General features: G+C 44.1%; 1 protein-coding gene across 1 annotated transcript; it reads left to right on the top strand.

Annotated features, from left to right (window-relative positions):
- Nucleotides 1–2,626: 2,626 nt before the first annotated feature.
- slc25a37 (solute carrier family 25 member 37) lies at nucleotides 2,627–11,686 on the top strand. Its single transcript, XM_056288492.1, has 4 exons — nucleotides 2,627–2,902; nucleotides 10,163–10,391; nucleotides 10,600–10,656; nucleotides 10,843–11,686. Exons 1-4 carry the CDS (start codon nucleotides 2,699–2,701, stop codon nucleotides 11,370–11,372), a joined length of 1,020 nt encoding a protein of 339 aa, XP_056144467.1. The 5' UTR covers nucleotides 2,627–2,698; the 3' UTR covers nucleotides 11,373–11,686.
- Nucleotides 11,687–23,783: the final 12,097 nt, after the last annotated feature.

Below are 23,783 nucleotides of genomic sequence, written 5' to 3'. Positions count from 1 at the left end.
GTACCCTTCTGTTGCAAATCACTCCTGACACTCTTCTCCACCCACGCCACCCTGCATGCACTCTCTTCTTCACCTCTCGTCCACACTCCCCGTTACTTTGGACAGTTGACCCCAAGTATTTAAACTCATCCACTTTCACCACCTCTACTTCTTGCATCCTCAGCATTCTGCTGTCCTCTCGCTCATTCACGCGTATGTATTCCATCTTGCTCCTATTGACTTTCATTCCTCTTCTCTCTAGTGCATACCTCCACCTCTCCAGGCTCTCCTCAACCTGCACCCTACTCTCACTACAGATCACAATGTCATCCATGAACATCATAGTCCATGGAGACGCCTGATCTCATCCGTCAACCTGTCCATCACCATTGCAAACGAGAAAGGTCTCAGAGCCGATCCTTGGTGTAATCCCACCTCCACCTTGAACCTATCCATCATTCCTGCTGCACACCTCACCGCTGTCACACTTCCCTCATACATATCCTGCACCACTCCTACATACTTCTCTGCCATGCCCAACGTCCTCATGCAGTACCACACCTCCTCTCTCGGCACCATCATGTGCTTTCGCTAAATCCCCAAAGACACAACCCAACTCCTTTTGACCTTCTCTATACTTCTCCATCAACACTTTTAAAGCAAACATCGCACCTGTAGTGCTCTTTCGTGGCATGAAACCATACTACTGCTCGCTAATCATCACCTCTCCTCTTAACCTTGCTTCCACTACTCTTTCCCATAACTTCAGGCAGCATGGTCGTCCACTGGTTAGCACTGTGGGCGGCATGGTGGCCCAGTGCTTAGCGCTGTTGCTTCACAGCAAAAAGGTCCTGGGTTCAAAACCCAGGCCATCCCAGGTCCTTTCTGTGTGGAGTTTGCATGTTCTCCCATGTCTGAGTGGATTTCTTCCATTTCTTCTCCAGTATACATCCTCTCCACTCCCCAGGCATCCTCTCGCTTTCCAAGATCGTGTTAAAAAATCTAGTTAAAAACTCCACTGCCATCTCTCCTAAACATCTCCATGCCTCCACAGGTATGTCATCTGGACCAACCACCTGTCTGCTCTTCATCCTCTTCATAGCTGCCCTCACCTCATCCTTGCTAATGCACCACACTTCCTGATTCACTATACCCACATTAACCAACTCTCTCTCTCATTTTCTTCATTCATCAGCCCCTCAAACTACTCCTTCCACCTTCTCAACACACTCTCCTCGCTTATCAGCACATTTCCATCTCTATCCTTCATAGCACTAACCTGCTGCACATCCTTCCCAGCTCGGTCCCTCTGTTTAGCCAATTGGTACAAGTCCTTTTCTCCTTCCTTTGTGTCCAACCTCTCATACAACTTACCATATGTCATTTCCTTTGCCTTCGCCACCTCCCTCTACACCTTACACCACATTGCCTTGTACTCCTGTGTACTTTCATCTCTCTGACTATCCCACTTCTTTGCCAACTTCCTCCTCTGTATATTTTCCTGTACTTCCTCATTCCACCACCACGTCTCATTTTCTTCTTTCCTCTTACCAGACAACACACCAAGTACCTTCCTAGCTGTCTCCCTCACTATTTCTGCAGTAATTGCCCAGCCATTTGGCCAATCTTCACTACCACCAGTGCCTTTCTTAACTCCTCCCTGAACTCCACACAACAGTCCTCCTTCTTCAGCTTCCACCATTTGATCCTTGGCTCTGCCTTCACTCTCTTCCTCTACAGACCACCATCTGATGCTGCCCAGTTACACTCCCCTGTCACCACCTTGCAGTCTCCAATCTCCTTCAGGTTGCAGAAATAAGCAGTGCAACACACTGCTTAAAAAATGGATTAAAAAACACAGAAATGGAAACCATTTCTACATACTATATTAAAATGGAAGGAGTAAGACTCTCTCTCTCTCTCTCTTTTTTTTAGAAATGTCAAACAGATGTTTGATATTTACATACTTGCGTATAAAGGCATGACTGCATGATTGGCCTTTCAGTTGAGCCCGTACAAAATACATCCATGAAAATGTACATCCAGAAGATGCGTATAAAGATGTGGTGAACAGGACTCTTAACAACTATCAGTTATGGGGTGGCAGGGGGGTCAGTCTACTAGAAAAAGGTTTCATCGACCAACACAGGTTAGAGGTCCGGGTTTTCTTCAAGATGTTCTTTATAGCACACCCAAATGATGAAATAACCAGTGGGAAACAATGTAAAAACAAAACACTTGATTATAAAAGCACAGGGAAGGAAACCACATGATTTAACAGATATGAAATTGGAGATCGCGAGATTCATGTATCTTTTTTTAACAGTATCATCAAACATGAGTAAGCAGACAACCCGGATCTCTAAAGGCAAGGGCATGTATTGGCCCTGCCTTTAGAGACGCAGGTTGGTCTGCCAGAGGTGGTGTCAAGAGGAGGGGGCGCAGCGAAGGATGTAGTAAGTTGATAAAGGACTCCTACCAACTATCTGTTATGGGATGAAGGGGAGACTACCAGCAGAACTTCTCATTGGGTCAACTCGGGCTAACGTCCCGCCCCTTTTCGTCCAACCTTAAATCCGATTGGTCAAGTGCGGCCGAGCTCCGATTCAACGCTGGTGACGTTTGGCGGTTCCAACGGCGGCGATGTTGTGGTTGTCCACGCCACCGACCTGAGCCTGAACGCGGCGAAGACTTCAAAACCCCGGCCAGCTCGCCGCGCATGGAGTTGAGCGCAGAACCTGTGGTGGCAACGTTGGAGATGTCGGAAGAGAAGAAGAAGAACGGCGAAGACTGCGAACCCTGCGGCAGCGACGGCGACTACGAGAGCCTGCCGCCCCACGTCTCCGTGACGACCCACATGACAGCGGGAGCCGTGGCGGGCGTGCTGGAGCACACGGTGATGTACCCCGTGGACTCTGTCAAGGTATCTATTCCACGCTCGCGTGCAAACCCTCCGCAGTTCAGCTCCCGACGCATCTGCCTGCCCCCCCCCTCCTCCCCCGGGGGAGGCACGGACGTGTGTAAAGCCTCGCTAGCGTTAGCCGCGAACCCTTCAGAGGCAGCCTAGTTAGCTTACCCCAGCGTTAGCTAAGCGGTGCGGCATGCTCGCCCGCTCCCGGGGTGAAGTTATTGGAAGTCGCGACACGCACCAAACCAGTCGGTTAGCTCGGCGTTTCCCCAAACCTCCCCTACAGGACCTCTTGTCCCGCACGTTGGAGATCTCTCCCCGCTCCCAACACAGCCGGTTTAAACGGTCGGGGGCTCCTAGCGAGTCGAGCATTTGAATCAGCTGTTGTCGGGAGCGGGGAGACTTCTACAGCGTGCGGGACAAGTGGTCCTGCAGGAGGGGTTTGGGGAAACGCCGGGTTAGTTGACGCCAAGTAAAGTTGGCGTCAAACTGTGTGGAGTCCAGCTGCACCTCAACCGGCCCGAGCTATCGAACCACGGCAGCATCGTTCGCCGTTTCTTCAGCCTTTAAAACAACAACATCATTATTATTGGTGGTGATAATTTAACCAAACTTGCGCGCCGACTGGATCGTCGACAAATTGAAGTCGGACACACGCTCAAGCATCGGGTCATTTAACAGAGCGTCGCCCGCGACAGTGGACACGTTTTGCTCTCTAGAGTTGATTCTCGCCGGGCGTCCGCGCGTCAGCCCTCGCGACCTGTTCTCTGCGGGGGGTTCCTCGCGCGCGGTTTGCAGCGTTGCTTGTTTTGACCTTCTCTGCCATTGACACGGCGGAAGGTCGAGTGCGCTTAAGCGAATTCGCCACAAGCCGCCGGACGATACCGGCGGCCGGGACGCTGGAGCCGCTCGCAAGTGTTCCGAACAACAAGGTTGCGACCTGTTGCGGTCGAAATGCACGGCGTCGACCGCAATAGGATGCGCCGACAGGGACTGGGAATTCTTTCCACGTTCAGATTCCGGACGAGTTAGAATACTGCACAGTCCAAAGTCAGGAATTGTTATAAGCTTCCTAAACCGAGGCGTTTTCGCCTGTTGGGGCTAGATCCAGTGGTCAGTTCAAGGCTCCACTACAGATTCAAGGACGTTGCGTTGAAACCTACTTGACTGGGCGATATGCTGATTTTTCTGTTTGCACGAATGCACAAACTGCAGAGAGGATGAACGGTAGTGCAACTGTCTAACCTATTAAGGGTAGAATAACTTCTTCTTTTTAAAAAAAAAAAAATCCCACTGCTCTTTGGCCGATTTTACAAGGGGAAAGGTTTGTTAACAGACTCAACGTAGTACAAAAACCATGTCCCCCCTCATTTCAACCAGTCTTTCCTTTGTCACATGAGTGACCGGAAATACAGAATGACCTGCACTTTCCACTCATTTTGATCAAGGATTGAATCTTGTGCCCCCGGCATCAAAACCGTGACTTCCTCTCAAGAATGACTCAATTAGTATCATCTTAAAGTTGCGGATTTGCTGCTGGATAGACTTAAGCTTTTAAAAAGAGCTTAAATGTGCATAAGAAATTGTAAACTATTGGCTTGACTGTGAACTTTGCCCCTTCAATCCCCACTCTTCTACTTAGCTATTGTTTTCTTACAATGTAGTGTTGTTTTGATAATTTGGCCTGCTGAATAACCTTACCAGTACTATGCAAATAATTAACATACTGCCAGGAAGAAGTGTTTTAATGTCCTCCTTGTTACTGAGTGATAATTGGGACGTTGCTTTGTCTTTTCAATAGGATTACAAACCAATGTTGCGATTTCCTTGTGGGGTTTCTTGGTTTTCATAAGCAACGTATATCCCCAATGTTACGTTGAAGTTATTCAGCGGCAGTTTTTGGAGATTACGCAGGAACAGTTTTGAAATGTCAGCGAAGCCAAGTTGACGAAACCCTCCTCCGCGGTCACTGAAACTGTTGAACCGTAGTCTATATGACAGCCACAGTTGTGCTAACACTTCTCCATTATGAACACAAATTTGAGCTTAAAGTCTTGAAGTGATGTGTTCAATCAAGCATGCTCATGAAGTCTCTCTTCTAAAACAAAATCAATTTAATGAGATGATCATAGTTCTCTTACCAGTAAGCATGCTCAACACTAGTGTCTGTTTTACTCTCATGTGCTTTTCCATCATAATTAATTAGAGAATGCTTGTTTACTATCTGTATTCAAATCAGAATGTAGGCTTTTGTTAGAGAACATATTTTCTCAGTTATTTGCAGGGGTCACAATTTGATATTGGACATGCCTCATAAGTTAGACACTGCCATTAGTGTATACCAGCAACATATTATGTCAGCCAAGCTAATGACATTTGGATTGACGTGTTACATTTGAGCTCAAAAATTCCTTTATCTAAGATACTTGCAGTAGTAGTACATACAGCCTATCAAAACTGTGTGATCATAGTTTTACTGACAGCTTGGAACAAGGCAAAGCTACATGCAAAAGATATAGGGAGTAGCCTATACTTTGGGCTTGTTCTAGAAAGGATCTTATCAGAGTTGTGCATATTTAGAATCAGCCTCACACAGAATTGGGTGTGTGCATACAATTGCTCTCTAGTAGTGATATGTAAACTGTCGTACATCTTCTGCCAATACTAAAATGTATTAAGACTTGCAAGATGAGATAGATTTTACTTAGTATTCAAAATGGGCTCCTACAGGGCTCAGTGCTCGAGCCTCTGGTATTCATAATCACATTAAGCCTCATACAGCTGCTGAGTAACACACTGTAATAAGAATTAAAATACTTCTTTTAATAAATGATAATTGGTATTAAATAAATGATAATTGGTATTAAAAAGTTTCAAGAGGTTATTGTTCTGCCAAGAGGTGTATTTTTTGACAGTAGCTACAAAAATGTTTGTTATGCAATGCATTATAATTTTTGCAATGCTAGAAACTAAAAATAATTACTAATTGTACCAAAATTGTGTCGTTCCTTGGCTGCAGTTTTGAAATCAAAGAAATACTGAAGTCCCTGCCTATTTCGTGTTGGCTATATAATGGTGCCATTTTCATAGAAGGATTTTTCTTGGCCCTCAGTTTCTTTCTCATTTATTTCTGCACGTTATCTTATTTTGCTTTTTTGTAATAGGAGTTTTCTGCTATTACAACTCCTGAACAACCTAACTGGATCTCTATGTAAACAATACTATTTTTTTTTATCTAGTTCTACCTCAGTGCTTTCCTAGGCAATCACCGATCAAGTCTCACATTTTAAATACTTGATTAATGGCATCTTGATTAATGGTAGGCTTAGAATTAGGTTTGCAACTGTGGTTATATTCATTGATCAATTTGTCAACTGTTTTTTATTTATTTTTTTGTATTAGTTCAATTCAATTTTATTTGTATAGCCCAATATTACAAATAACAAATTTGCCTCAGTGGGCTTAACAGCAACACAACATCCTGTCCTTAGACCCTCTCATCGGATAAGGAAAAACTCCCTAAAAAACCCTTTAACCAGGAGAAAAAATAAGAAGAAACCTCAGGGAGAGCAACAGAGGAGGGATCTCTCTCCCAAGACGGACAGCGTGCAATGGATGTTGTGTTCACGCAATTTACATAATACAACATTGAAAGAGGATAACAGAATTATAATGGACATAAAATTTATGAAGAACATGATGCACAGGATGCCAAGCAGTGTCCAGATACCAACGGAACAGTCCAGGATGTAAGCCACGCGACCAGCATCATCATATTAAAAAAAAAAAAACTTATGTAAGGAATGGAAGGGCAGGCAGCATCCAAATGGCGACCACCATCACCACGGAGACCTGGGAGGAGAACCGACTGCACATGCATGCAAGAGAGACTCACATGACACCATTCAAACACAGAAAAAGAGAAAGGAGAAGACATCATTCAGAGAGAGAGAAAAGACATGTTAGAGAAGAGAACAGTTTGCAATAGTCATTAGCCATAATCAATTAAATCATCAATTCGTCATAATTTATACTCGATAATCTCGTCGGCAGAAGAGTGGTTGGTAAATTCATTGAGACAGAAAACCAACCCACCATCCAGTACAGGTTGTGAAGCACTCAACTTAAAGGCAACTAATTGTAAACTAAGGCAAAAAGATAAGTTTTAAGTTTGGATTTAAAGGACTCAACAGACTCCGATTGTGTGGTGGCAGCAGGCAGGTTATTCCACAACAATGGAGCCCGATAGGAAAAGGCCCTGCCACCAGCTGACTTCTTTTTAACTTTGGGTACACACAGGAGCCCTGTACTTTGAGAACGAAGAGCTCGAGATGGCATGTAAGGTTTAAGGAGATCAGACAGGTAAGATGGGGCAAGCCCATTCAGGATTTTATAAGTGTATAAGAAGCACCTTGTATTCTGATCTAACATGGATAGGGAGCCAATGAAGGGAGGCAAGAATTGGTGTAATATGGTCAAATTTCCGAGTTTTAGTTAGGATTCTAGCAGCAGCATTCTGAACCATCTGAAGACTTTTAGTACTAGAATGTGGCAGACCTGAGAACAGAACATTACAGTAATCAAGTCTGGATGAAACAAATGCATGTATTAGAATCTCTGCGTCAGCCATGGAGAGAAAAGACCGAATTTTAGATATGTTACGTAAATGAAAAAAGGCAGTCTTGGTGATTTCTTTAATGTGCTTATCAAAGGAAAGGCTGGGATCAAACGTAACACCAAGATTTTTGGCTGCCACACTTTGTGAAACCACAGAGTTGTCGATTGTTATCGTTACTTGATCAAATTGGTGTCTGTGTCTAGCAGGGCCAATGACTAGCATCTCGGTTTTATCTGAATTTAAAAGCAGAAAGTTAAGTGACATCCAGTTTTTCACAGTAGCCAAGCAGGCCTCTAAATTAGTGATTTGAGTATGATCATCAGCCCTTATAGGCACATACAGCTGCGTATCATCAGCATAGCAATGGAAATTTATTCCGTAACTGCGTATAATTTGGCCAAGAGGTGTAATGTAATGTTAATCAAGTAATGGTTCTAGCGCTACTTAAAAAAGTTAAAATTTACATTGATAAACTAAAAATGTGAGAATTTTTAATACGGTAATGTGAAATTGATGTGAAGTGTGAAAATTTGAAGACTGCAGTTGGTTAAATGGTAGAGGACTGTCCAAGCGACAGTTCTCATGTAATTAAAAAAATAGATAATCCAGTCCACCTCAGTCCTCAACATACTGGTTTGAGACTTTCACGTTCTGCCCCGCGGTTCATCATATGGACTAGACTGATTTAAAATAGCTTATTCCGGTCCCAGTCAGTCGGTTTAGTTTTCATTTGGAGGAAAACCACATTGGGATTTTCAAAGTGCAAGAGGTCTGTAAGAAACAGGTAAAACAAGATTTACAGAGCAAGACAAACATGTGCATAGAAACAACATAAAAAGCAATAAGAGGCATTACTGCTTTACATAAACCTGAGAATAAGCTGGTAACCATATTGTCCGTTAAAGTGCATATGCATGATGCTAAGAATGATACTGGTTTAGGCTGCACAAAGCGCTGGAAAGAAACGCTCCAAAACGAGTAGTGGAGCATTTGACAGAATGATAGTATCTACTGGACGGCAGGGCAAAAAGACCAGAGGTAGGATGACAGAATGGGTTGTTAACAATGGCTAAAGCCTGGGACAGTAGCCCGGCACAATAAATGTCCTCAAGTGCTGCTACATTGGCACCAGTCCTGCACACGTATCATGCAGTTCTGTCTGAGGACTTGCAGTCCTGCGCAGTGAGATTATCAAACGGTACAGAACTGGTGAAAATGCTGTCAACAACACAACGATCAAAACGAGGCTCACCCATGGTACACAAGTCTTCCAGATTATTATTATTACTATTTGTATTTTGGTAATGTGTCAACTTAAGTTGCCATAATCCTGCTGTAAAGTTTTACGTCACCCATTTGCGCATTATTATACAACTTGATCGAGGTAGTGGAGCAGCACTTCTGCACCTTGTGCTAATACCGTTTTTGTTTTTTTCTCTGTACCCAATTACAGCTAAGCTTCCTTTTTGCAAGTCATTAGACCAAGGCCCCAAGTTCATGTTGCTTGATATCATACGTTTTGTACACTCATAAAATGGCCAAAAATGCTCTTGTAAGCAAACTTATCTTAAAAGAAAACTGGTCCACCCCAGTTATTCAAATTTGGAAGGGCTACTGAAAACGATTTTTTCCCCCTAAAATTTGTTGTTTTCCACATTTTTTTATAGTGTACTGGTTTACTTTGAATTACAAATGAATATACTAGTGTAGGATGTAGTTTGGCCCATAGGTCTTTGAACTTGGAATGTGTTTTATCATCAGCCTTTTGATGAATAGTTTGCTAGGGGTCTTACAGTTACTTTTTGTACTTGATTAAATGCATGATTCTTTAACCAAGACATTTGCTGACATTTTTATTTTACTTCACATACCATTTAATAAAGGCATTCTTTTCAGAGCACAACATATCCTTGGGGTTATCTTTAGAGCGCAGTGTATTTAAACTTGTATTTAAACTAACTTTTTAACTAGGTGTATGTACTTGGATAAGGAGGTTTCAAGAACAGAAGAGAATTGGACCAAGCTTGATGGTAAAAAAAATCAGTTATGTAAGCCTGAGACACACAATTATGATTTGTACCATATCCAGTCATACAGACTTTAAATGTAAACTTAGCTACCAAGTTTTGTGTCCCCCCCAAGCTCCCAAATCTGTATCGGACGGAAATGAAATTGATATTTTATTGTTAAACTGAAGGAAGGAAACACATGGAAATATGCTGAGGAAGATAGACTCGGCCTATCTCCTCAGCCAGCCCCAACTCGTTTTTGCAAATAAAAACATGCTTTGTGCTGTGCAGATAACTTGGCACGGTGGGATATAACCGAAAATTGCCATTGCCTCCCACACCGGGCTTGGGGCTTGGGAGAGACTCGCGTCACTCGGAGAGGACCTTACTAATGCAAAGAGCACTTACTGACAGAAAGATGTGACAGTGTTGGGTTAAACAATATCTGAAGACTTTGAGAATAGGTCTACTTCACGTCTTTCTGCCCACTTAAACCCAGTCATAGTCACCTTCACATTCAATTCTACGCCGACTTGGGAAAAAAACACCGTCTGCCCAAAAATTTGCATACCCATTTTCATCACATACTGAGCTTGACTGAATCATAAGGGGTGATCTACAAATATCTTCTTTCCCCCCCCCCCACAGACAAGAATGCAGAGCCTGCAGCCAGACCCTAAAGCCCAGTACAGTAGTGTGTTTGAGGCTCTGAAAAGGATCATCAAGACAGAGGGGATTCTCAGACCATTGAGGGGCCTCAACATTACCATGATGGGAGCAGGCCCTGCCCATGCACTCTACTTCGCCTGCTATGAACGGGTCAAACATTCACTAAGCGACATCATTCAGAATGGAGGCAACAGCCATTTAGCCAATGGTAAAGAAATTATATACAGTTCTGTTCAATTTCCTGTTGTGTTGACCGCTTGGTTTTTGTTTTTTTAAGCTAAATGACACAAACTGGGAGTGCAGTTATGATATGCATGAGCTTGATGACTACTCCTCATAGGTGAAATTTTGTCTTTTTAATAATTTGTGATACTCTTCATAGTCAATCAATGTGTTTACTTTGCCGTTCCAAAAAGGTCTGGCAGGCAGTGTGGCAACCGTTCTTCATGATGCAGTCATGAACCCAGCTGAAGGTAAGACTTTCTCTAAGCATAGGATAGTTTCGTTTTTGCTCTGAGCTAAAAGACAAATGTAAAAGAAGCAAACAAAACTGTTCTCCCCACCATTTTAAGCGAGCTGAGGGTTTTTGGTTTCGTTCCAACAAGTCTGTATCTGTATGCGTTTAATGATGTCATTGTCTATTCTCCTGCATGGCTCAGTGGTGAAGCAGAGGATGCAAATGTACAATTCTCCATATCGAGGACTCTGGGACTGTGTTCGGACAATAACACATACTGAGGGTATTGGGGCCTTCTACCGCAGCTACAGCACACAGCTTACCATGAACATTCCCTTCCAGGCAGTTCACTTTGTTACTTATGAGCTGATGCAAGAGCAGCTAAACCCTCAACGACACTACCACCCCAGCAGCCACATACTGTCGGGGGCAGCAGCAGGAGCTGTTTCCGCAGCCATAACCACTCCGCTCGATGTTTGTAAGACCCTTCTCAACACACAAGAGAATGTAGCACTCAACTCCGTGCACATCAGCGGCCATTTAACGGGGATGGCCAACGCCTTCAGGACAGTGTACCGACTTGGGGGCCCGACAGCCTTCTTCAAAGGGGTCCAAGCCCGGGTTATATATCAGATGCCCTCCACTGCCATTGCCTGGTCGGTGTACGAGTTCTTCAAGTACTTTCTGACCAAGCAGCAGTTGGAAAGGGAGGCTGGAACCGGTCCGCTTTAACTGAACACGTGTCGGAGGAACCAACCCGCACCTATAGAATGGAAATGATGTAAAAAGCCTCTGAGGTGAGGCTGTTTGTGTATTCGCCACGCTTGTCTGTGTGTTGAGTAATAACCGCAGGTCGCTGTCTCAAAGAGAAGCCACTGCGGGGAAGGTGTGCACTTTTTTACCAAGCTGCAGTGCATTACCCTTTTAAAAAAGGATTGGTGTTTCGCAAACGGGACCTGCAACCGTCAGAAGATGTCTATTCTTAAAGAATAGCAATAAGTAGATTACATCTTTTGTAAGGCATCGCTTTCTTCCTTCACGCACACGCCGCTCACTCCAGGTTCTTCTCTGCGTTCGGTGATTGCATCCACTAAGTTTGCCTTCAGCGAGACGTTTATAGTTCTAATATGGGAAACTTATATTTGTTGTTTTGCTTCTGAGGCTCGCGTTTTATGGATGCGGAAGGAACACACAACCCTTTGCTTATTTTATGTCTTTGTGTATTTGTAAGGAACCGGGTGAACACATTCCTTATTTTCAGCGCACAGTAAACAACGATTGCACTTTGTAAAGTGCCTCTTAAATGTTGGAAGTTTAGGTCAGCTTTTTTTTTTTTTTTTTTTTTTGTGTGTGTGTCTTATTTGCTCATCCGTTGTGACTGAAATGGCTAGGGCAAATAAGAATTTCCATATTTGTCCTCTTGGTTAACTCCCTCTGCTATTACAAAGTTATTGCCACTTTGTTTTTTTTTTAAAAACTGATCAGGTATCTGAAGTATAAACTGGGGATTTAGTAAATCGCCGGTTTAGTAAGTCACCAATTTACAAAATAGAGCACTATTTTAATCCTTTTTTTAAACTTGCTTCTCTCTCCTCCGTAGTGTCAGTCGGTGAAGTGTGGATGTTTTTTTGCGGAAAATCCCGTTTCCTTCTTCCTCCTGAGAGGCCTGCTGTCCCTCTCAGTATTAAAGACTTGTAGACCGCAGCGGTCCACTTATTTGCCTTCTTTTAAGTGCAGTGCTACAACGCTGTCGAGTCACGCACAATCTTAGTGTCATATAAAGAAGCGTGTACGGTGCAGGTAGAAGGCAGCTTGTTTGTAGAAGTGACTTATGGTTTCGTCACGCAGCTCCAAAGATGGATCGAACTACAGGCTCGTCGCCTCCGGCGGCGGGCCTCTTTCTTCTCAGCGCTAAATCAATACATTCGTAGTAATGTCCTGTTTAGCTTTTAACTTGAACTACTTCTTGTATGCGTTACTAAAGGTCGTAAATTTGACATCGAAACCTTTTAAAGGGTTTTTTGCCGATGTGTTCTGGAACGGCCGGACTGCCGCCGACGTAGAAATGCAAGAAGTTGGAGCCGCCTTGAAGAGTCCGTTTACCGGTTTTGTCGGCGCTACAGCCGACTGACCACTGAAGCTGGTTATACATTAGATCATCGAACGCCGTACCAAATCAAGTTGGTTGGTAGGCTGTTTTATTCTCTCCCTCGTCTTCTTTCCTCTCTTCCTTCTTTCCCTCTTCTTCTTCCCTCTCTTCCTTCTTTCCCTCTTCTTCTTCCCTCTCTTCCGTGGCCCATTTTAGTTGCACACTTCCTGTGCTCCCCCTGTTCTCTCTCTCTCTCTCTACCCTCTCGGCTCTCTGTTTTCCACTCGGTCCTCCAGATATTGATATAATCACTAAGCCACAAGATTTGTTTGTTTTCCTTTAATTAAATACTTTGCTTCTCCTCTTCTTTTTTTTCTTCTTCTTCTTTCTATCATCAGCGAGCTCCATCGTTTTGGAGCGACTCCACTGGTCACGCACAACCGTTCAAAGGAACCGAACTTAACTATGATTGTTACTTAGGGTTACCGTTATAATCCCAAAGATATGCATTGTTTCTCCATGCGTCTTATTTTTAAGCCAGTTTTAACAGCTGCAGGTAGCCGCGTGCCTACCCGCTTTGAGACGGGGAGACGCTTGAATGTCACTCCACCCCCGTGTGTATAGGAGTCTCCTGTCGAGGCGAGGCAGCCTCGATGTTTCTAACCATTTTACATCTTCCCCGTTTGTTACGTAGCATCCGAGGCTAATCGTCTTCTCATGTTTCTGTGGCACTCCTCTAATGTCATTTCGTTGGGATTTCCTATTGGTGTTGTTTTTGGGCCACGGTGTCGCGTAAAGGATAATACTTTGTCCCTTCTCCCCCTAATGAAAACTGAAATATCGGAGCAAAGACTCTCGAAGCGGGAGCGTGTGGGTCACACCGAGGATGCCACGGATATTTATTATGGAAAAATAGGCTTACAGGATCCTATTTAATCCTTCCTTTTGCCCAAATGTCTTCTCTTTTTTTCTTTTCTTCAGTGTGTGGATCTCGTAACATTCGTCATTAATTAACCTTAGGCAGAATACACGATGTGACTTTTACATGACTGGTGTGTAGCTTTGTGGTCATCTCAAATATAATGCTGAAACAAAGTTAAGTGTGATAAAAGCCTTCTCTTACATATCTAAACCACGAATTTGTAGATCATTATTACGTTTATTGTATTGACCAAAAAAAAAAAGCAGTGTTGGTCTGAGTTGATTTAAGGTCAGAAAACGACCATTTGTTGTGTTGATTTTATTCCTATACGTCTGACTTGTGTAAGACATGTAAGCCTGTCAGCATAAAATATCACCCCCCCCCCCAAGTCACTTTATGAGGGATTATAGACAATTTCATGTTAATGCCCAAGGTGATTTTTAGAAACTCAAACCACGTCTTCGCATTTGGTCCCCGTTGGTCTGTGTCATCCTGTTAACGTATGCAGTGGGATTGTACGAGTGTGTGTGTTTATGGACATAATTTAAAAAGAGTTTAAATAGAATCGACATGCCAGGATGTGCATGGTGTAAATATTTGAATGCTGTCTGCGCACAAAGAACTGACTGGGGAAAGGCTATGAGTGCCCTCTAGCGCCGCCTAGAGCGCGGGAATGTTTGGAAACAACTCGCAAATGTTAATAAATGCTGCTACATACAGTATGTAACACTGGAGTTGAAATAAAATGCAAGTGATCAATGCTATGTTGTCTTTCATTTCAGTGTGTCTCTCCTACGTCACCATGTCCTCTGTCATTAAGAGCTCCGTAGCCAAGTCGAATTTATCACAAATTACAGATTTGCGTCATGGGGCTTTACAGCAACACAACATCCTGTCCTTAGACCCTTGCATCAGATAAGGAAAATCTCCCTAAACAAAAAAAAATTAACAGAAAAAATGGGAAGAAACCTCACGGAGAGCAACAGAGGGGGGGATCTTTAGAAGTTTGGGAACCCTAGAGTTCATTTTAATAATTGCATAATCAAAAAACAACTATGGGGTATTTCCCACTGGAAAAATATTTGTATATATATCTATATAGATATATATACAGTGCATCAGGAGAGTATTCACACCCCTTCACTTTCCCCACATTTTGTTATGTTACAGCCTTATTCCAAAATGGATTAAATTCCTTTTTTTTCTCATCAATCTACATACAATACCCCATCATGACAAAGCGAAAAAGGTTTTGTAGAAATTTTTGCAAATTTATTAAAAATAAAAAACTGAAATATTGCATGAACATAAGTATTCACACCCTTTACTCAGTACTTGGTTGAGGCACCCTTGGTAGCGATAACAGCCTCAAGTCTTCTTGGGTATGAAGCTACAAGCTTGGCACACCTATATTTGGGGTATTTCTCCCATTCTTCTCTGCAGATCCTCTCGAGCTCTGTAAGGTTAGATGGGGAGCGTTGCTGCACAGCTATTTTCAGGTCTTTCCAGACCTGTTCAATGGGGTTCAAGTCTGGGCTCTGGCTGGGCCACTCAAGGACATTCACAGACTTGTCCCGAAGCCACTCCTTCGTTGTCTTGGCTGTGTGCTTAGGGTCTTTGTCGTGTTGAAAGGTAAACCTTCGCCCCAGTCTGAGGTCCTGAGCGCTCTGGAGCAGGTTTTCATCAAGGATCTCTCTGTACTTTGCTCCATTCATCTTTCCCTCGATCCTGACTAGTCTCCCAGTTCCTGCTGCTGAAAAACATCCCCACAGCATGATGCTGCCACCACCATGCTTCACTGTAGGGATGGTATTAGCAAGGTGATGAGAGGTGACTGGTTTCCTCCAGACGTGACGTTTGGCATTCAGGCCAAAGAGTTCAATCTTGGTTTCATCAGACCAGAGAATCTTGTTTCTCATGGTCTGAGAGTCCTTTAGGTGCTTTCTGGCAAACTCCAAGCGGGCTGTCATGTGCCTTTTACTGAGCAGAGGCTTCCGTCTGGCCACTCTACCATAAAGGCCTGATTGGTGGAGTGCTGCAGAGATGGTTGTCCTTCTGGAAGGTTCTCCCATCTCCACAGAGGAACGCTGGAGCTCTGTCAGAGTGACCATCGGGTTCTTGGTCACCTCCCTGACCAAGGCCCTTCTCCCCCGATTGCTCAGTTTGGCTGGGCGGCCAGCTCTAGGAAGAGTCCTGGTGGATCCAAACTTCTTCCATTTACGAATGATGGGGACCACTGTGCTCTTCGGGACCTTCAAAGCTGTAGAAATTATTTTGTACCCTTCCCCAGATCTGTGCCTCGATACAATCCTGTCTCGGAGGTCCACAGACAATTCCTCTGACTTCATGGCTTGGTTTCTGCTCTGACATGCACTGTCAACAGTGGGACCTTATATAGACAGGTGTGTGCCTTTCCAAATCATGTCCAATCAATTGAATTTACTACAGGTGGACTCCAATCAAGATGTAGAAACATCTCAAGCATGATCAGAGGAAACAGGATGAACCTGAGCTCAATTTTGAGTGTCATAGCAAAGGGTGTGAATACTTATGTACATGCAATATTTCAGTTTTTTATTTTTAATAAATTTGCAAAAATTTCTACAAAACCTTTTTCACTTTGTCATTATGGGGTATTGTGTGTAGATTGGTGAGAAAAAAAAAGGAATTTAATCCATTTTGGAATGAGGCTGTAACATAACAACATGTGGGGAAAGTGAAGGGGTGTGAATACTTTCCAGATGCACTGTATATGGCCAGTGCAATGAAGAAAAGCATGCATTAGTATTTATTTAGCTCTTAAAATGCGAAAAATTGATTGTGGTCAGGTCAGCCATATTTCAACTGATTGTAGTTGGGGGGGAAATTAAGCCTAGTTACCTATTATCCAATATTTGAACATGAGAATAAACAGGAATTATGTTAACAAATTATGTTTTGTAACTCATCAATTGATACCAACAGATGACTTTCAACCCAGATGCCTTACTTTCATTAACCTCATCTGATAGGGTGGAAATAGTTCTATATTGTTTGGTGGAGTCTTTCCCACAGTGTTTTCGATGCTGAATAAAGGAATAACTTCAACCAGGCCTGATGGGATGTGACGTAAAGTTATGAACTGTTTTCGGGGGAGGATGAAGAAGATCACGATAGATGCAGAAAAGGCCTCAAAATGGCCGGGGTTGAAATAGGTCAACAGGGTGGCACGGTGGCGCAGCGGTTAGCGTGGTCGCCTCACAGCAAGAAGGTTCTGGGTTTGAGCCCCGGGGTAGTCCAACCTTGGGGGTCGTCCCGGGTCGTCCTCTGTGTGGAGTTTGCATGTTCTCCCCGTGTCTGCGTGGGTTTCCTCCGGGGGCTCCGGTTTCCTCCCACAGTCCAAAGACATGTAGGTCAGGTGAATCAGCCATATTAATTGCCCCTAGGTATGAATGTGTGGGTGTGTGTATGTGTGTCGGCCCTGTGGGACAGGCTTGGCGGCCTGTCCAGGGTGTCTCCCTGCCTGCTGCCCAATGACTGCTGGGATAGGCTCCAGCATCCCTGCGACCCTGAGAGCAGGATAAGCGGTTCGGATAATGGATGGATGGAAATAGGTCAATAGGTCACGTGAACAAACTGTTGATTCGTGCCAGTCTGAGCCGGCTCGCCTGGCTGAGGGGTGAATGACGTCCAACGACTCAACGCCAGCCAAAACCTCTGGTCCTCCCAACACGCCTCCTTGTTCAAACAGTCACTCACACATCTGCTGGGCAACGACAGTCTGAATCTCCTTTGAGAGGAAAATAAGCAGGTAGAAAAGTCATGACTGGATTTTGTCCTTGTGCGTCATGCAAGATGGCACGCGGGCACTGCCTTTTAACTGGTACAACAGCCGAGGAGTCAGACTTTGACTCGGTCACTGAGTGATGTATTATCTTATTCCACACTTGAGTACGACGGGGTAGAGTCCACACTCCGTTTGGGATCCCATCGTAACCAAGGGGAGAAGTGAAAACCGGGAATGCCGGAGAACATGTCTGGAGCTGGTTAGCGTTTGACCTTTTAGCAGACACTTAAATGGGGAAATTACACTATATTGGCATCTGGGCTCTTCGTCGTAATCTCAAAGTCCACGTGGCAGGGGAACGGAACCGGTGTCTGTTGACATTTGAGACTCCACCAACAACTGAAGCTGATGTGCCCAGAATGACGTTACTTCCCCTGACCGTGGTGCACTGTGGTGCAAACAACTGTTTTTGTTTTTTGGGGGGGGGGGGGGCTTGTCCAAGAGGTCCTCCATACAAGTTAAAAAAATAAATGCAAAAATAAATTAAAATTCAATAGAATTTAAAACAAAAACGAGAAAGGTGGCTGTGTGATGCGGTGACTGACAGAATGACATAATGGAGAATGCTCGTGATAACTAACGACGGAGCAGATTTTACACTGGGGCACTTTCAAACAATTGACATCGTCAGTCTGCCTTTCTGTCTGCCTCTCTGCTTATCCATCTATTTCTCGAGTCCTTTATTTTTCTGTCTATCTGTCTATACACTCGAGATGAACTAATGACCCATTAGACTTTGTATAGAGCAAAAAAAAAAAAAAAAATCTTGTACACAACCGATAGAGGGCGCCACGACATCACTTCAATGTTGTCATTATGATGCAGGTACAAACCCATTACTGGGTACAGTCTCACCAATAACAGTAGAGGGACTAAATATATTATGAACAAACCCACAACCCCAAATATTGTCCAGATGTCAATACTGTATTCATTCGAATTTGCCTCTTTGTGTTAGACTTGTACATTTAAATTTAGATTGTGTTAGATTTATAAAAAAAACCCCATCTATATGTTATGTAACCCTGTTTGCCTCTCCTCTCAGCTGTTGCTTACTAGTGATGGTCATGACTATGGCACTAGACATGCCAGGAGGGGTCATTTGACCCTGCCTAAACCCACAACTGATGCCTTAAAAAGGACTGTGATGTCCAGGGCAAGTACCTTCTGGACTGGACTTCCACAAGTACCTGCTGGACTGGACTTCCACAAGTACCTACTGGACTGGACTTCCACAAGTACCTGCTGGACTGGACTTCCACAAGTACCTGCTGGACTGGACTTCCACAAGTACCTACTGGACTGGACTTCCACAAGTACCTGCTGGACTGGACTTCCACAAGTACCTACTGGACTGGACTTCAGTGACCAGCAGAGCTGGATTCAAGAAGAGGCTGAGAAAATACGTAATACAGAGAGAGAGATTGTTTTAGATTAGGTTTCTTTTTTTATGTCTGTTTACTGTATTCTGTTATGAGTTATGTCTGCTTTATTTTAATTACTTCAATTAATCTTTTTTTTCCCCTCATTTACAGGAATTGGTTTTGCTTTTGTCTAATTGGGTATGACGGATACGGAGAATTTTGTGTCGCGCTCAAAGCTGTCTGATAATTTAGTTTTGTGTGATGTTTCTGGTTATTGCTGTTACATTGATATATGTTGTGTTTTTGCTTGTTGACTTTTAAATTAAGTGTCGTACGGTTAGACCCCAGGGGGAACAGCCGCTGATGAGGCAGTGATTAATGGGGATCTGAAATAAAGAATAGAGTTTGCTCAGACCTGCATCTGTTGATCACACTTGCAGGCCCCAGTCGGCCCTCACCGTCAGCGTTGTGTCTCTTCTTCGTACAGGTTTCACAAGTCAGACGGGTCTCGAGACTTGATCCCACTGATCACGGTGTGCAACCCCGAAGTGGTCCGATCAGCTACTCTGCCATGACTCGCTCACAGCGCCGATTCTCTGCAGCAAGAGGCAAGCAGTGTGAGTGAGAGAGCATTTGCCCAGTCTTCTATCCTGACTGTAGAAACAGCTGATCAGTGGGCTATTTTAATCTAATTAATATGAGATACTTTTTTCCCCCAATACATTTGTACTCCAGCATACATATTGCAAAGTGTCAGAATGTTACACAACTCTAGTACTAGAGTGGGGTTAGCCCACAAAATAAGAAACGACTCCCCAAGTCTGAGCAGCATTGACTAGTCAGCATGTTGTCTCAAGCAGGTTTTGAAGGTGGCGTGTTTGTCTGTTTCCCTGCGGTATGTTGGAGTGTACATATACTGTGGTGTGGTTACCACACAGGCAGGATCGTGTATGAACAGAGTTGTAATAATGGTTGTTGTCATGGCCAGATTATGGGACCATGGGCCCCCGGGGGCACAGCCCCACCCCAACACAGTCACCCTCAGTTAAAGCTGTGTGCGCCAATAAGGGCTGGTGATCGTACTCAAATGGCTAATTTAAGTCAGGTCAAGTCAAGTAGGTTTTATTTAGACGCCTGCTTGGCTGCTGCGAAAAACTGGATGTCTCTAAATTTCCTGCTTTTAAATTCGGGTGAAACCGAGATGCTGGTCGTTGGCCCTGCTAGACACAGACGCCGATTTGATCAAGTAACGGTAACGATCGACGACTCTGTGGTTTCACAAAGTGTGGCAGCCAGAACTCTTGGTGTTGCGTTTGATCCCAGCCTTTCCTTTGATAAACACATTAAATAAATCACCAAGCTGCCTTTTTCACCTACATGACAGCTAAAATTCAGTCTTTTCTCTCCATGGCTGATGCAGAGACTCTAATACATGCATTTGTTTCAGCCAGACTTGATAACTGTAATGTTGTGTTCTCAGGTCTGCCACATGCTAGTACTAAAAGTCTTTAGATGGTCCAGAATGCTGCTGCTAGAATCCGAACTAAAACTAGGAAATTTGACCATATTACACCAATTCTTCCAAGGCGTCCTATGCATGTTAGATCAGAATACAAGGTGCTTCTGCTGACTTATAAAATCCTGAATGGGCTTGCCCCATCTTACCTGTCTGATCTCCTTGAACTGTACAGTCCATCTCGAGCTCTTCGTTCTCAAAATACAGGGCTCCTGTGTGGACCCAAAGTTAAAAAGAAGTCAGCTGGTGGCAGGGCCTTTTCCTATCGGGCCCCGTTCTTGTGGAATAACCTGCCTGCTGCCACCAGACAATCAGAGTCTGTTGAGTCCTTTCAATCCAAACTTAAAACTCTTCTTTTTCCCCCCTTAGCCTACATTTAATTGCCTTTAAGTTGAGTACTTCACAACCTGTATTGCACGGCAGGTCAGTTTCTGTCTCACTGAATTTACCAACCACTGTTCTGCCGACGAGATCATAGAGTATAGATTATTGACTATTGGAAACTGTTCTCGCACACCTCTTCCCCCTTTCTCTTCTTCTATGTATGTGAAGGGTTTGATGTGAGTCTCTCTTGTGTGCGCGTGTAGTCTGTCTCCCCAGGTTTCTATGGCGATGGCGTTCGCCACCTGGACACTGCTTGGCATCCTCATCTCATTTTCTTTTTTCTATATCTTATAAATCCATATAATTTTGTTATCCTGTTTCAATGTTATATCCTTCTCTCTCTCTGGTGTGTAGCTCGTGTTTTTCTTGTCTCTTCTCCCACGTATGGGAACGATTTGATGTGAGTCTCCCCTGTGCATGTGCAGTATGTCCTCTTGGTCCTAGGCTGTTCTGGTGGCATCTGGACACTGCTTGGCATCCTCAGCATATTCTTCATATATTCCATAACTCCATGAGATTTCTGTTATTCTCTTTCAATGTTGTATTCCATAAACTGTGCAAACACAACATTCTGTCCGTCTTGGGAGAGAGAGATCCGTCCTCTGCTGCTCTCCCTGAGGTTTCTTCCTGTTGTTTCTCCCTGTTGTAGTGGTTATTACGTCTGTCTCTGAGCCACGATTAAACCTGAGTTCTATAACCCGGTGTGGTCATTGATCCTCGACCAATACTACCCCAAGTATTACTTCACCTGTTAAAGGTTGTTTTTTTTATGGAGTTGTTCCTTATCCTTAAGGTCAGGATGTTGTGTTGCTGTAAAGCCCCCTGAGGCAAATTTGTAATTTGTGATATTGGGCTAGACACATAAAATGGACTTGACTTGGAAGAAACAGCACATTAACTAAATACACTTCTCTCAACCACAAATATGGGGTTAGAAGACACATTTAAAGCTGATATCCGCGATTTCCCAGATTTATCCCTCCCTCCTCCTGGCAGCGTGAACTACAAACAAGGTGCTGCAGCCATTGTGGCTTGTGTGCCGTCAGCTAAGCCAGTGTTTCTCAACCGGGGGTCCGCGGACCCCTAGTGGTCCGTGGTGTAATTGCAAGGGGTCCGTGAAAATAAAATGTCTTTAAAAAAAAGATCCTATGACATTTATAGAAATAGGATTATTTTACTCAAATGTGAATGAGACCTTTATCTACCTAAACTATAAAGGGTAACAGGACTTTTTTCTCTAATTACATCTGTTTCACGAGTGTAATTTATTGTATTTTAATAAGAGATCTCGCTCCCGTTTGCATTGTTAAAAGTTACTGCATAAAAATTCTGTTGTTACATATATCTGAAAGTTACTGATTACATCTTCTGTTTTGTTACATATATCTGAAAGTTACTGCGTAAGAATTCTGTTTTGTTACATATATCTGAAAGTTACTGCATAAGAATTCTGTTTTGTTAACTATATCTAAGTTACAACTGAAAGCTCTTATTTTTGCCCCAAAGAGTGAATAAATGCTATAATGCAATGTAAAATGCAGTTTCTACTGTTTCTATCAAATTGCAACCCCCCTCCCCCAAGATCAGGTGGAGGGGTCCTCAGGGGTAGATCAAAAATACGCAGGGGGTCCAGGACCCCAAAAAGGTTGAGAGCCACTGAGCTAAGCAGTTAAACAGTTCCCACCCGTGCATAAATAAACGACATCCTCGGACCCAAGCTAACACAGGACATTAAAACTACATCCAACTATATGGGAACGTGTTGTCCTGTGATACTGATGGAGGGATTGGTAGATAACTGGTCCAACAGCAGCATTGCCTTATCGTCACCACGTCTCAGTTCCTGTTTGAGTAGGAATGTGTTTGCCGCTGCACCACTACTCAGTACGTTTACACGATGTTAGACAAAGTCGATTTATTGTGTTAGTCCGACTAAAACCGGACTTTTACCACACATGTAAACGTGTTAGTCTGACTGTAATCGTATTTCTCGAAATCAGACTAACACACCTAGATAATGCGAGGGGGGATCTTTACTCTTGGTATGCATACTATAGCGAATCCGGGGGGGGGGGGGGGGCACTCGGGAACCACCACAGCCGGGACGCGAACCCGCAGCTCCTGCACCGCGGGCGACATCGCTAACCGCTCGACTAAAGAGTCCGACCCGTCAGCCAGGGGCTACCTGACCCTATTCATCCGCTTCAATCGGCCACGAACTGGCCCAGACGTGCTGCGCATGATCCGAGGATGAAAATGTTTAATTTACCACCTTAAAACATCTCTTTAGCATTCCTAGTAACATATACTCACCCCCACCCCCCAGCAGTGCCCCCGATGTTATACCTTTACCCTGACGTCATACCGCGGCGGTTTCTCACCCGGAAGTCGAACAGCGTAGTAGCGACATGGCGAGCGCTAGAGCGAGAACGACGCATTTCTGGACAGACTTTATGTTGTGTCAGCTAAAGGAGTTGAATATCCTAAAGTACACGGATTGACGGAGAGCGCGGAATGGCGAACCATTTAAAAGGACCCCCGAGCAAATCCGTGTTCGGTGGAAGCGCCTCAAACAGGCCTACTACAACGCAAAGAAAAACAACCCAACAAGTGGCCACAGTCCAGTTTCATGCCCACACGACGACATATTGGAGGACCTGCTGGGACGCCGACCTCGGTCCTAAGCCGTAGAGCAATGGCGTGGACGTTGGTTTTATTAATTCCGTCTCAGGTAGGTTGCTAGTGTAACCTATTTTTCTGGACTTGCCTGTTAGTGATTTTAAGTTCCTGTTATAAGCTGTTGCCACAGTATATGCCTTGAGCTCTTATTCTGAAGGCTGAAGAGAGAGCGGAAGTGCTGTACGCAGTGTTGTTGCTGCGGAGTTCTGTTGGGGGAAGAATCCAAAGAAAGTGGAACCTCCGTATTTGTTATGTTATAGTTTCATACAGTATAGGCGACATCTACAAACCCTCGGTTACATTGGTGGCAGCGGTGGGATCCGGAAGTGTGCAGATCCTCAGAAGTCTCTCCGGAGCGCGGGA

This window comes from Lampris incognitus, chromosome 1, assembly GCF_029633865.1.
Source record: "Lampris incognitus isolate fLamInc1 chromosome 1, fLamInc1.hap2, whole genome shotgun sequence".
Classification (NCBI taxonomy): Eukaryota; Metazoa; Chordata; class Actinopteri; order Lampriformes; family Lampridae; genus Lampris; species Lampris incognitus.
The sequence above is the reverse complement of the archived record's forward strand: the minus strand, read 5'-3'. Positions and strand labels throughout refer to the sequence as shown.

What these genes read in the sequence shown, in the direction of transcription:
- slc25a37 (XM_056288492.1), top strand. Translation starts at nt 2,699, where the DNA reads ATGGAGTTGAGCGCAGAACCTGTGGTGGCAACGTTGGAGATGTCGGAA. An exon ending in ACCCCGTGGACTCTGTCAAG is followed by an intron (nt 2,903 to 10,162) that starts GTATCTATTCCA and finishes CCCCCCCCACAG; the next exon opens with ACAAGAATGCAGAGCCTGCA. An exon ending in CAACAGCCATTTAGCCAATG is followed by an intron (nt 10,392 to 10,599) that starts GTAAAGAAATTA and finishes CGTTCCAAAAAG; the next exon opens with GTCTGGCAGGCAGTGTGGCA.